Source organism: Urocitellus parryii, chromosome 6 (genome assembly GCF_045843805.1).
Source record: "Urocitellus parryii isolate mUroPar1 chromosome 6, mUroPar1.hap1, whole genome shotgun sequence".
Classification (NCBI taxonomy): Eukaryota; Metazoa; Chordata; class Mammalia; order Rodentia; family Sciuridae; genus Urocitellus; species Urocitellus parryii.
In genome coordinates this window covers 90,749,997-90,763,719 of record NC_135536.1, presented here as the reverse complement: position 1 = coordinate 90,763,719, position 13,723 = coordinate 90,749,997, and the positions used below count along the sequence as shown (strand labels likewise).

The window sequence follows — 13,723 nt, the reverse complement described above, 5'->3', positions numbered from 1 at the left end:
TCCACTGCTTCTTTTTATTTCCTGGAGGTTTATCCCTACCCCTCACCCACCAGTAGAAATAACACAGACAGCTGAAGCATAGCAAGGAGTCTTTACTAAGATGGGGGCTGGAGGTTGAGACAGGTTAAGGACAAGTAGAATGGGTCACCATTAAATGGGAAGAAGTCCTGGGAAACTTGAGTCATCTGCCAGAGATAGGGAGTTAATGTTTGTTTTGGATGAGAGGTGCAGGGATGCGGATATCCTGGCCTCTCTCCAGGCGCCGTTCACAGTCAATCAAATAGTTTACTCCATCGATGACCAGTTGCACCAGCTCCACCTGAAGGACACTAATCCTTGATCTCTGCTTCCCATAATCTGAGTTTCTTTCTTTAGCACTTACTGACTTTCCTGCTCTGGAAATTCATTTCCAATTGCCTTTTTGCTTAACCTGAATTTCACTTCAGATTCTGTTACATCCTGAGGCTCACTCTCACTGTCACTATCTCAACCCCCATAGACCTGTACCTCCACCCCTTAGGATCTCACCTCTGACTTGCCCAGTCGATCCAAATTAGAGATGTCAAAGACATTGCCTGTGGCAGCAGTGTCTACTCCTCCAGTCCCACGCTTCTGAAGTCTTAGGTTCTCTAGGATCTTTGGAAAGCGGCTATCCTAGAGGGGAGATAGGGATTGGAGGTAGGGTCAATAGAGGCAGAGACTGTTCCTATCTGCTCAGAGATTTTCCCCTGACCCTTTAGTCCCAATATGTCTGGCTCCTTTTGAAGTATCCAACCCCACCCATCCACACTCATCCTCTTCCTCACTTATACTGCTTTCTAAACCCCCACAACTCCTTTACTTTGCTTAGCAGGGGCAGTTTGATGTGCACTCCAGCCCGAAGTCCAGTGCCCAGGTTAGATGGACAGGTCAAGATGTATCCCAAACGCTCATTCCACATGAATTCCCAGCCACGCTCCTGGATTAGTCGTTCCACCTGAGCCCACAAAGATTCTGTTAGTCAAAAAACAAAGGACATGTGGACCCTCCCTTAGGAACTCTAGAAATATATAGAACAAGAAACTTGGGTGTGAATAAATAACATTGTTTTTTTTTTTAAATGAAAATGGTCGATTATTGTCATCATATATGCAAAGCAATTTTGATGTTGTAAAATAATGATGTGCCTTATGATGAGATTGTGAGAAAATATATCATGTGTGGAAGGAAAGAAAGTTGAGTAAAGCATTAAGGATGATCTAGGGAGCTGGGCCCAGTGGCATGTGCCTATAATCCCAGCAGCTTGGGAATCTGAGAATTGCAAGTTCAAACCCAGATTCAGAAACTTAGAGAGGCCCTAAGCAACTTAGCAATCCTGTCTCTAAATAAAATATTTAAAAAAGGAGTGGGGACATGGCTCAGTGGTTAAGTGTCTCTGGGTAAAATTCCCAGTATGGGGGTTGGGGATGATCTAGGGAAATGAACAGAGGTAGTACAATGAACTGAGAAAGAATTGATTATTCAATGAATTCTGCATACTTTACAATGAGCAGAGGCTCCTTTCAGATAAAAAATGAAGGTACAAGTTTTGCAACAGAAAGATGAAAGAAAGCCTTCTGTTAGCCATGGAAGGAGCACAAGTGAGAAAGCAGAGACATGTGATAACAGAACAGAAAAGCCAGATTCATAGGGGTGTGTGTGAGAGAGTGAAAGGGGGCCTGGAATGGTGTTCTTATTTCTCTTAGCTATCCTAATCATAAAGATGATGATTAGGGCTGGGGATGTGGCTCAGCGGTAGCGCGCTCGCCTGGCGTGCGTGCGGCCCGGGTTCGATCCTCAGCACCACATACCAACAAAGATGTTGTGTCCGCCGAGAACTAAAAAATAAATATTAAAAAAAAAATTCTCTCTCTCTCTCTCTCTCCTCTCTCACTCTCTCTTTAAAAAAAAAAATGATGATGATTAGAGTTGAAGAGACAGAGGATCTGTCAGTGCAATGAACACAAAGACCATTTGCCAATATTAATAAAGGGGACCCTGTTTATAATTCAGAAAGACATGATGGTATGGGGGGTTCTTTCATGCTGAATATGGGGAACATATTCATTCTCATATGAATAACAACATATACCTAACACTTATTGAGTACTTGATATGGAACTACCACTTTATCTGCATTATTTAATGTCTCACAACAACCTAAAATGTAGGAAATCTTATTATCTCAATTTTACAGATGAGGAAACTGAGGCATTTAATTTAAAGAGTACTTCCCTACGTATGCATAGTCAGAATATGTTATCCCTTATTGCCAAAAATAGTTTAAACTTCCCAGCTAGAATCTAAAAAAGGAGCTTGCTTTCTTTCAAGTCTAAAATAGAACTGTATATAAGAGAACATACAGTAAGAATTGGGTTTATAGCAGGTTCTAATATAAAATTAAATATGGAGATTCAATCCATACAGGATTGTAGATTCTGTTCAATCCCTTATCTAGAGCCATACATTCTGGAACTTGAGCCATCCCATCCTCCTTTTTCTCTTATCCTTCTCCCACTCTTAGTTTAAAGCCAAGACATGATAATTTAGCAAGAATGACAGAATCTAGAGTCAAGGCCCATCTTGACTCAGAACTGAGGGATTATTTTGGAATCTTGAACACCATAATCTCTCAACCCTACATCAATCCAGGCTCCAGTGTTTTCCTAATCTGCACATCTACCATCCCACATCATATGTCCCAGGAACTAACTTGCCATCTCAGTTATTTCTTCTTTGCATTATCTGGAAACTGCTTTATTTGCTTCTTTTTGTTTCTGACATTCTTTTTCTCTTCCCATATTTCGGGTGACAGTATGTCCTGGCTTTCCCAAGACAGTCCTGGTTTTATACCCATTGTCCTGGAGTAACAAATGGTAACCCTTTTTTCTATTAGAAATGTCCTGGGTTGGTTGTTTATGTCAATCTACCTAGGCTGCTCTTTGGTTTTCCTTATTTCCTCCCACCTAGCTTCCTTATACATTCTTTTTCTTTTAATATTTATTTTTTAGTTGTAGTTGGACACAATACCTTTATTTTATTTATTTTATATGGTGCTGAGGATCGAACCCAGGGCCTTGAATGTGCTAGGCAAATGCTCTACCTCTGAGCCACAACCTCAGCCCCCACCCCCCTTATATATTCTTCTCCAACCTCTTTGAGGCCCCGGCAGAATCTTTCAAACACTCTCTTCATGTTGCCACCCTTTTCCATGGAGATGACCCGTGTATGATCCTCCTCATTCACCCAAATCAAGAAGCTCTTCTCATTGTTGTGCCTGAGGGCAGGAGGTAAAGGGGTCAAGTGGCAAAACAAGAACTGGGAAAGAAAGGGGAAAAAAACATTTATGTGGGCACAGGGGATAAAATAGGTGAAGAGCAGCCTCATACCAGATTCCACGAGCATCTGGCCAGTCTCGAGCCATTCCTGCTGCAGTCAGTAATGGGGACACAGGCTTATCAAATAGAAAGTGGTCCTGGGGAAAGTAAAGCAACTTGGGTTAAGAATCCTTCAGGTATTGAAGCCTTGAACCCAGAGCCCAGCTATTTTATCTGGCCCAGGCTCCCCTCTGGTTCTACTCCCCCAACCCAGCTCCCTTTCAGGGTCCCTCACATCAATAAGCTGCTGCTGCTCAGCCTCTGTCATCTCACTGAGCCTATAGTAACGTCCAGCCAGGTCACCCTTCAGGCCACTCAGTGCATCCACCACAACGCGTTCCACCTCTCGCCGCTCTGCCCGAGTGCAGGCTGGAGGCAGACTGAGTCCCCGGATACTTCGGCCAGTTCTGACTCTTGAGGACAATACATACCTCTCATCAAAGTAGCCAGAACGAATCTGAGGGACAAAGGGAATATAAGTCATAGAAACAAGTAGATATATAGCTCAGTTGGTAGAGTGTTTGCCATGCATGTACAAGGCCCTGGGTTCAATCACCAGCACCAAAAAAAAAAAAAAAAAAAAAAAAAAGAAAAAGAAAAAGAAATAAACACCCTTGGGCAAGGAGAGATTTCAGGGATTAGAGGACCTTCCTTCACACAAGGTATGTATTCTTCCTGCATACAATGAGGGGAGGAGTCAACTGGGCAAGACTCCAATTGAAGGAAGTATTGTGAACCCTTCCTCAAACTTCCCACCTTGGAGCATGGTCATTCTTATTTACTGTTTTCTCCACATCTGCTATTTCTTAAAATATAACTCTTTCCCCACATTAAGATTAAAAGCTCAGCAGTATAATGACCATGAGTCAGGAAATAATCAAGGAGAAGGAATTGGAGATACAAAATCTTTTACATGAGGCAACACAAATCAGAAGTGGAATATATGGCTCACCTTACTGGCATCCAGGTCAGTAGTGTGCTTCATTGTTCTGGGATCATATCCATTGTGTCGCTCTTGAATCACTGGGTCAAACAGGTCAGCAAATATCTAAAGGGGAGTTAAGAGGAAGAGGTGGTTACAGAGAGGAAATCTCTTCTTAGACTTCACTTGTGAATAGATTTCACTGGGTCAGAAAACTTCAGTATGGATGGCCCAGAGTCTTGAGGGAAAGTGAGGGGTCTTTAGGAGAAAGGAGGTGGGATTACTGGGAAGACAGCTTGGGTTACCAGGGAGACTCTGGGGGCCCCCTACCTCATAGGTCTCCTCATCTCCAGCCACCATGCCCACAGTCTTGATGAAGGGGTGGCCAGGGTTGTCCACGCCAGTCTGGATGCACTGATCTAGCGTCCAACCCGTGGGTGTGGTCTTGTCGCAGAGCCGTGCATAGACTGCTGGGGTCAGGTGACTGGCCATGCAGTTGTTGTGCTTTCGGAGGTCTGGGTACTCAGCGCTGGGGAGGGGGTACCCAGTAACCATGGAGGGAGGGCACAGAGGCCTGCACTTAGTGCTATCAGCTGGGAGCTGTCCAGTTAGCCACATTTGCCTTTGCTCCAAGGGAGGAGAGGGAATTAGAGGTAGGCTAAGCCTTGATAATCTCTTTAGGACTTTCAGGGTCTATTCTTTCCCAATAGTTCTAGCTGCCTGTGGCTGGCTGGCTCAGTTCCCCAAGACCTGCACAGTCCTTTCCTCCCATGAACACAGCATTAGTGATGGGGGAGGGGAAAGACTAAGGAGAATTCAGGAAATGGGGGAGAACAGCAGGAAAAGGAGATGGAGAGTGAAAAGGATAGTTCCTGGTCTTCGGATTTGGAGTCTGGGCAGGGGTGCAAGTAGAACTCATAGGGCCAGAACTGGTCTTGGTGGCGGGGACCGCGGGTTAAAGGTCCCCACAAATGCTCTTGCTTTTTGGGTTTGGTCCCCACTTCCGCCCCACTTAAGTCTTTTTGTAATCATTGTCCTTGTCTGTTGCCCAGGTCCTCCTCACTATCCCCACCTCCGTTCTCATAACCTCTTCCTGCGCGCCTCAGGCACTGATACCTTGGGGGATACAGCCTTCGTCGTTCACTGGCAGCTCGTACAGGTTCCGGGCGGAGCAGAAATCCAGCAGCTAGGGATCCGGCTCCGGCCAAAGCCAGGAGCCTGAGCCCGGGGCGGGCAGACAGCAGACGAGAGAAGGGACCAGCCATGGCTTACTGGATCCCAGAGCAGGAACTGGTGCGACAGGATCAGGAAGGGAGGATGCAACTGGGCAGACTGAGTGCTGGAGCTGGGTCCCAAGCTGATGCCAAATGGGGGTGGGGGTGGTGGCTGAAGCCGGAGTAGGATCGGGTGCCAACCAGGCTGCTGGAGAGGCGCAGTGAGCTAGTTGGAGCAGAGGCGCAATGAGCTAGTGAGGGCGGGCAGAGCAGAGGAAGGCTGGAGCCGCAGTCTCCAGGGGTGGGGCTCACTTAGGCCCCGCCTTCCCGCCTGCCACCGCGCTAGGTGTGCGGGGGCGGGGGTGGGCAGCACTAGTCAGGTAATTAGGAAGACCTGAGACTCGCACCCCTAAGACTGGGATGTAGGCCCACCTGGGATGAATCTGCCCAGATTTCAGCACCACGTAAAGGACAGCACCACAGCACTCCGAAACCCGAACACCATACCCCCAAGCTCCTTTGGTTTAATCTGAAACCCGATCCCTCGACTTTGTGGGTGTGATAAGGTGACATTGCCAACCTCTACTCTTGCTTTCGGCCTCCCCCAGCAACCTCTCATCTTTCCAGGGGAGGCGGCCGCAAGAAAACCGCGGAATAAGCACCGATACCAGAGGAAGACACAGAGAAAGCACAGGGTTAGAGGCAGACAGTAGGATAGACACCCGCAGGCTCAAGGTTACCTTTTCCTAAGAACCAGGAAGAGTACCAAGGTGCCTCCTTGACATACCTGTGCTCTCCTAACAAGGCGGAAAAAGAATTCCCTGAAAGGAATCAGAGAAATATTTGCTCTTTTCCCATCTACGCTCTGTCCTTCATTCCCACTCTGCCCCCAATTCTGCAGCCCTGCCTCCACTTCTAAGTCTCTACTTATCTTTCTTCCCCACCCTTCTCCCCATTCCCTACTTCACCTTCAATCTTTTACTTTTCTTCTTTTCCAGGTTCAAACCTGTTTGCTGCTCCGGGTAGTCTCTGCGAGCTTGCCTACCTGTTAGTTGCACTGGGGATGGGGGTGGGGCGGGAAGGGAATTGTTAGCTTTCTCTTCCTTCTTTCCCTTCTCTGTAGCTCCCAGTTCCTGGACTGGAGAGGAATATAAAGAGAGAAGGGTGTGGTGAGATGACTGGGTGTGGAATGGAACAGGCAGGCACAGGTCTCCAAGCACCACATGTGTTTCCTCTCTTGGCTCCCTAATGCTGTTTAATCCCGAGTGTAAAGGCGAATGGTGTCCAAGGGCATAAGGTCTTCAGGGAATCTCTGCCTTCCTCCTAGTCTTCTCTCCTCTCACTCTTCATAAAGTTCCTATTCCGATTTGAGAGGGCTTAGTTTCCACAGCTCCACATATGACTGGTAGGGAGGAGAATGAATGCTGGAGCTGAAATAGGGATGTTCGAGGCTTCAGTGTGGAGGTCAGTTAAGATGGAGTAGATATATTGGTATTAGTCCCTTCCTTCAACTGTCCTAATGTACCCACAATACAGGAAGATACTTTGAAATTTCAAGAGAGAGTATTTTGGAAGGAGAAATTCCCTTCACATTTTCCTCTGGCTCCACTGATGTCTCCCCACCATACTCTTATTCCCTTAGCTGTCCTGAATGTCCTTTTTCCTACCTTCCTCGTTTGTAGGTATCCTTAGAAACTATCCATCTCTCTTTGGTATCCATCATTAACTCTTTCTCCTGACGAGACAGTAAGTATCAGAGAATACGTTAAGTTCTGCAGTTAGAGTGTGGTCACTCTTGGAGAGACAGAAAATGTTACCTGTGCTAAAGGTGCCCATTACCTAGGTAAAGGTATAGCTATGAGTAAGTAAATATAATTACTGGGTATGGTGTATATTTATCCAGATAAAAGAGAGAGATAATCTTCCAAACCAGTAGGGTTGTAATTTTACTTAGAGGGTGTTAAGGAGATAGGGGGTGAGAAGAGAATTATATATAGAAGGAGAAATAAGACAGCCAGAGGAGTAGAGAAATTATTCGAATTTGAAAAGTAGTTATCCTAATTTATAATAGCTCCACTGAGAAGGAACATTTATTTTTATACTTTTATTGTTCTTTGTGAGCCTCTGACAGACATATCATGTATTAATACTCATTTAAAAAATTATCCTACAGCATATGTGAAATAATCAACACATCTGTATTTGATTTATCTAATAATTACTGCTATTTTAAATAATATGTAATATTTTTCAAGCATTTTACATTTGCAAAGAACTTTTATATATATTATTTTACAGAATCAAATTGTATTATTCCAGTGTATGACTAGGAGCAGAATCTATATTTTCATGGAGATCATAAGAGAAATTAAATACATGAAAGATACTATAATAACTTTTTTGAAGGGTTGGGGTGATGGAGAAGGTATGAGCCTGAGCATGAACTAGGGAGGCATCTGTTCTTCTGAGAGCCAATGCTTAGAATCATCTCTCTCCATTCAGGAGAGTTTGGCTTTGGGGTAGGGGGTCAGTACCTTCAGGCACCTGACTGGCAAAGGGGCGATATCCCTAAGGTTGCAAAGAAGAATTTGTAACTGTTCTGATAAAGGAAACCCAAGTGAAGATGCAAGGATAATAATCAAAACACAAACATATCCAAAATACTTTCACATAACCAGTACCCTATAAATTAGTTAATTTATAAAAATTAGTTATAGATGGACACAATACCTTTATTTTATTTATTTATTTTTATGTGGTGCTGAGGATTGAATCCAGTGCCTCACACATGCTAGGTGGGAGCTCTACAACTGAGCTACAATTCCAGCCCCTAAATTAGGCTTTTAATACTTTTAAGAAAGATGGAGGCTCAGAGAAGTTAAATGACTTGCCCAAAGCTACACAACTGTAAACGTTAGACCAGGATTTCAAATCCAGTTTTGCAGATCCCCAGCTTGGAGGGTATAGAAAACACAGGGTGTGGAGATAGGAATCAACTTGTCCAGTCTTCTGTGTCCATCCATTTTCTTGTATCCGACAAAAAATAAGTCTCTTCGTAGCCAGGCACTGTGACTCATGCCTGTAATTTCAGTTATTTGGAGGGCTGTCACAGAATGATCAAAAATTCGAGGTCAGCCTGAACAATTTGGAGAGCTCCTGTCTCAGAATAAAAAAATTAAAGGACTCGGAATGTAGCTTGGTGGGAACTCTCTCCTCTCCGCCCTCATTCAATCCCCAGTACTGGAAAAAATAAAGTCTCTTTGTTCCTTCTCTTAATTTTTAATCTGCTTCTTTGTTTTTGTCTTTGTTCTCCCTGTCATTTCTCTTTGCATTTTACATTTTCAGCCTATATTTATTGGATCTTTTACCCCGTTTTGTCTTATAAAACAAACAAAAGACTGATTTTGCTCTCAAGGAGATGCAATGGCACAAACTCTTGTCTTCTCCTTTGGGTCTCGCTTTTCCCAAAACCGCACTGCCTTTGTCTCAGACCAAGAGTCTGAACTCTGGCGACGCAGTAAGAAATTAGAGGTAGAAAAGCATCAGGTTGCATTCCCGCCCGCAGCCACTAGGAGCCACCCTCCTCTGTGCAGAAGCACCGGCCAACGCAGCCTGACTGTTGCCGGTGCGCGCCCTCCGCTGATTGGTGGCACCGCAAAGAAGTCGAGCTTTGATTGGACCACTGTCAGGTGTCGCTGCCGGCAGGTTCGGCTGCGCGAGCGGAGAGAGGCGGGTGAGTGCGGGCCGGGGGCGGTGGGGGAGTGGCTGGGGGCTGGGGGCGGTATCGGAGTGGGTGGGCGCGGTGGCGTGGGCTCGGTCTTTGCAGAGGGCGGTGGTTAGTACCCGTTGGGGGCAGCTTCGGGGAAAGAGGCCCAGCGGAGAGGCCTCTGTGTCAGCGCAGGGAGAGTGAGGCGGGGGCGAGTAAAGGCTAGAGAAGTCCGGATGGGAGGGCGGTATTCATGATCCCGAGCTCTGTAAGGAGAGGACGAAGGAGAGGGTCAGCGAGAGAGGAGATGAGTGTGTAAGGATCCGAGTGAGGGAGAGAGGGTTCTACAAGGGGGCGGAAGGAGTGGAGCGTAAAGGGGAGAGGAGCAGGGGGAGGAGGGGGCCAGCTCGAGGAGGACGGGGACTGGATGGACTGGGGAGGGTCCGGGCGGGAGGGGCTCAGCGCAAGGAGGGGAGGGAGCGGAGTGGACAGGGGAGTGGGTCCACTCGAGGAATGGACTGTTGTAGGGAGGAGGCGAGCCTCCAAAGAACGTCGTGTGAGGAAAAAATGGATCTCAGGAAGCCATTGTAGGGGAATCATTGAGGATTTAGTATAAATATGTAACCGAGTGTGATGACTCATGTAAAGGTTTGAAGGCCTGTGTAATTCCGGGGAAGCAGTGAGTGGGAGGATTAATATGATTAGTTGACTAGTAATGGGGGACAGCACTCAGTGTGGGGAGTGGTTGGGGGAAATCAATGAAGAGTCAAGTAGGGGAAAGAAGGCAGTATGAATGTGTTAATGCTCAGGACAGAGTGGCAGAAGGAATAGTGAGTAAGTATGGAGGATTAAAATGTGCATTAAGAAGCAAGTGAGGGGTCCACTGTTTGAAGGTAGGAAGGAGATAGTGTTGGTGGCCTGAGAAGTTTTTCTGTTGGAAGTATTTCTTTATCACCCATGGAGCCCTCCAATCAAGTGCAAGGTGATTTAGGAAATTAGGGAACTATGCAAAAAGCAGCACTAAATTCTAAGGGATAAAGAAGTTACATGGTTTATTTATCCTCTGGTTAACATAGATGTTTCTGAGAAGATTGCCTGCCCCTTCCTTCCTGCTTACCTTACCCATTTTCTCCTTCCACCTTCTCGTCTTTCTTTCCTCCCTCCTTCCCTTCCCTCCTTCTTTTCATATTTATTGAGGCCATAATTAGTCCGCCCTTTTGCCCAGTGTAGAATCTGAAGTTTTCTTTCGCAAGAAAATTTGGGGGAGAGGATGAAGGGAAAAAAAAAGCATAGAAAACAGGGAAGTGGGGCTGGGGATGTGGCTCAAGCGGTAGCGCGCTCGCCTGGCATGCGTGCGGCCCTGGTTCGATCCTCAGCACCACATACCAACAAAGATGTTGTGTCCGCCGAGAACTAGAAAATAAATATTAAAAATTCTCTCTCTCTCTCTCTCTCTCTCTCTCTCTCTCTCTCTCTCCCTCTCTCCTCTTTAAAAAAAAAAAAACAACAGGGAAGTGGTGCCTGACATTGTGGCGCAGTCCTGTAATCCCAGTCTCTTTGGAGACTGAAGCAGAAAGTTTGAGGTCAGTCTGGGCAGTTTTAAAAAGATCCTGTCTCAAAATGGGGATAAAAGCAAAAACAAAAACAAAAAACAAACTGGGGATGTAGCGGTGGAGTACTTGCCTAGCATGGGTGAGGTCCTGGGTACAATCCCTGTACCAAAATAAAAATAAAGAAAACAGGGAAGTGGTTTTGGGAACACCACATTAAACCCCAGCTTCTCTCAGAGGTACTTCTAAATAAGTCCAAGCTTATTTCATAGCTATTTCTGTCAGCCTTCTATTTTTGCCTTGTTAAATATGAATTTGGACCTTTCAAGTCTGTATTCTTGAATAGACTCTTCTTCTCCATTCTGTTATTTACCACCACCACCCATTACAGAGTTGTAATAGAATTTCAAGAGCATGACTATACATTCAGTAAAAATTCATTAAGCGCTTAGAGAAAGAAAAGGCAAAGAATTTTGAATCTTAGACATGAGAGAAACCCCCTGATTCAGAGAAAGGTTAAATAGTGAAACAAAATTCTAATTACCTAAACTGTACAGAAATCTTGGGAATGCAAGTCATGGGAATTGGGTCAGGTCACTAAAGAAGAATTCATAGAAATAACTATAAATTAGGAGGAGGAGTACATGTATGAGACCTGCAGTGCATAAGTGGAAATGTTCAGTCTAAGAAAATGTCATACCCGTGATGGTTGAGCAATAGAGAAAACAGGTGAAGACTGGAAAGGTCAAGGTCTATGTAAAGGTCATCTATTACTTCCTAATCAAAACTGCAAAACCCCATTATAATGACAGAGTTTAAAATAAAACTAGTAAAGTAGAGAAAGTAATTGTTGAAGACTTTTAAAAATCTATAAAACTAAATTAGTTCATTTACTTAAGGAGTTTGTGGCTTTCATCAGAGTTGTATTTCTGAGAACTCCTGGAGACCATGGAAAATTGCTGATGTATGACTCAATTTTATTTTTGGAAAATAACAACAGATGCTAATATCCCTGTAATTCACTATTAGCAAATGTTTGCCTTTTGTGTATTTGCTTCAGATCTTTTTAAAATTTAAATAAACATTACAGTTAAGGCTGTGAAGTACCATGTGAATCATATGAATCTCAGTTCCATTCTCCTTTCTTCTCAGAGGTAACCACAATCATACATTCAATGTCTTCCTTTTAAGTCCATGTTTTTATACTTTTAGTAATTATTTTTGCAGTCATAAACAATATGTACTCAATACAATACAAACAATATGACTCAAATTAATGTCTTAAGATATTTTTACTGATATGGCTTTAGGCAGGACTTTTTTCCACTTAGCTCCTGAAGTGAAGGACCTTGCCCTAGACCAGCACTGGTTTTGTAATGTGTAATATTGCTTGTTTTTACAAATGGAATTGTACTGTATGCATGTCTCTACAGTTTGCACTTGGAAACTGACAACTTGTTATATATATCTCTGTTCACTTTTTATTTTTTCTAGTTCTATCACTAAGCTCATTCATCACAGCCTTTTAAAATTTTTATTTTGAGTCAGGGTCTCTCTAAATTGCCAGGACTGGCCTTGATCTTGTGATCCTCCTACCTCGGCTTCCTGAGTAGTTGGGATTACAAACTGTGTGTCATCATGCTGTGTGTCATCTGATTCATTTCACTTTTTTTTTCCCTGGGTACTGGCGATTGAACCCAGGGCTTCTCACCCATGCTAGGCAAGAATTCTACCACTGAACTACATCTGGCACTTTTATTTTTTATTTTGAGGCAGGGTCTTGGTAAATTGCCAAGACGGGCCTCAAACAGATTCTCCTGCCTCAGCCTCCCAAATTGCTGAGATTACAGGTGTCTGCCACTGCATCTGGTTAACCTCCTAAATTCTGATTCACTTTACTATGTTTCATTTATTGCATTGTATCCATTCTTCTACTTATAACATCTAAATTGTTTTCAGTTTTTTTCCATTAGCAACAGTGAGATTAAGGACTGCTGGGTGTAGTGGTACATGCTTGTAATCCCAGCAATTTGGGAGACTGAGACGTCTTAGTGAGGCCCTGTCTCAAAGAATATAAATGACTGGGGGTGTAGTTTGGTGGTAAAGAGCCCCAGGGTTCAATTCTCAGTACCCTCCCCCCTCCCCCCTCCCCCGCCCCCCCCCCAAAAAAAAAGAAGAAAGAAGAAGGGGAGGAAGATGGTTAAGAACATGTCTTCTTGGGCTGGGGATGTGGCTCAAGTGGTAGCGTGCTCGCCTGGCATGCGTGTGGCCCGGGTTCGATCCTCAGCACTACATACAAACAAAGATGTTGTGTCCGCTGAAAACTAAAAAATAAACATTAAAAAATAATTCTCTCTCTCTCTTTAAAAAAAAAAAAGAACATGTCTTCTTATGTAGGAAAATTTCTCTACAGCAGGGTTTCTGTACATTGTCACTACTGACATTTTGAACTGGATGGGTCTTTGTTGTATGTGGATATCATATACATTTTAAAATGTTTAGCAGTGTCCTGCCCTCTTCTTACAAGTGCCAATAACACAATTTCAGGTATGCTAAGCAAAAATGTCCCCTGTGCAGCAAAATCACAATTGGTTGAGAAAGACTACTCTAGCTGTGTATATATAAAAGTGCAACTGCCAGCTTGTTCTGACTCATTTTCCCTGATGTGAAGGACCTTGTCCTAGACTAGTACTGATATCAGGAGACAGTAACAAGACATTGAGATTAGAGTTTCAGAATGGACCAGAGACTGCTCTTTGGATGCTTGCATCATCTACCTCCCAGCCAGCACTAGACTTCTTTCCTTGAACTAATTTTCTGGACTTGGGCTTCTGTCTTTTAAGATGGAAGAGGTGAAGGGGAGACATTGGGAATTTTAATGTTCTATTATAATGCTTAGAACAGAGGGTGCCCTCAGTTTTTTTTAATATTTATTT

General features: G+C 44.2%; 2 protein-coding genes across 25 annotated transcripts in view; one reads left to right on the top strand and one right to left on the bottom strand.

The window, feature by feature from the left end:
* Positions 1 to 202: 202 nt before the first annotated feature.
* Positions 203 to 5,582, bottom strand: LOC113184686 (creatine kinase U-type, mitochondrial). Of its 5 annotated transcripts, none has more exons than XM_026391502.2 (9): positions 5,434 to 5,582; positions 4,648 to 4,939; positions 4,348 to 4,443; positions 3,631 to 3,852; positions 3,408 to 3,493; positions 3,172 to 3,295; positions 842 to 976; positions 529 to 654; positions 203 to 319 (listed from the first exon to the last, which is right to left on the bottom strand). In XM_026391502.2, the coding sequence occupies exons 1-9, from the start codon at positions 5,580 to 5,582 to the stop codon at positions 203 to 205; spliced, it is 1,347 nt and encodes a 448-aa protein (XP_026247287.1). The 5 variants fall into 5 exon arrangements, with proteins under 5 accessions (XP_026247287.1, XP_026247302.1, XP_077656126.1 ...); XM_026391517.2 differs by having other exon boundaries at positions 4,648 to 4,846; XM_077800000.1 differs by lacking the exon at positions 842 to 976 and having other exon boundaries at positions 4,648 to 4,846.
* Positions 5,583 to 9,216: 3,634 nt separating this feature from the next.
* Positions 9,217 to 13,723, top strand: part of Ppip5k1 (diphosphoinositol pentakisphosphate kinase 1) — a 49,007-nt gene continuing 44,500 nt past the window's right edge. For 8 of the 20 annotated variants that reach the window (XM_026393301.2, XM_026393276.2, XM_077800008.1 and 5 more), the window contains exons 1-2: positions 9,233 to 9,264; positions 10,748 to 10,820. The gene's annotated coding sequence lies outside the window, so the exon portion shown is untranslated. Of the gene's footprint in view, positions 9,265 to 9,480; positions 9,553 to 10,747; positions 10,821 to 13,723 lie in introns of those variants that run through there. The other 12 variants (XM_077800009.1, XM_026393311.2, XM_026393291.2 and 9 more) reach the window with 5 other exon arrangements.

What these genes read in the sequence shown, in the direction of transcription:
- LOC113184686 (XM_026391502.2), bottom strand. Translation starts at nt 5,582, where the DNA reads ATGGCTGGTCCCTTCTCTCGTCTGCTGTCTGCCCGCCCCGGGCTCAGG. An exon ending in AACTGCCCCTGCTAAGCAAA is followed by an intron (nt 655 to 841) that starts GTAAAGGAGTTG and finishes TCTCCCCTCTAG; the next exon opens with GATAGCCGCTTTCCAAAGAT. An exon ending in ATCGACTGGGCAAGTCAGAG is followed by an intron (nt 320 to 528) that starts GTGAGATCCTAA and finishes AGTGTCCTTCAG; the next exon opens with GTGGAGCTGGTGCAACTGGT.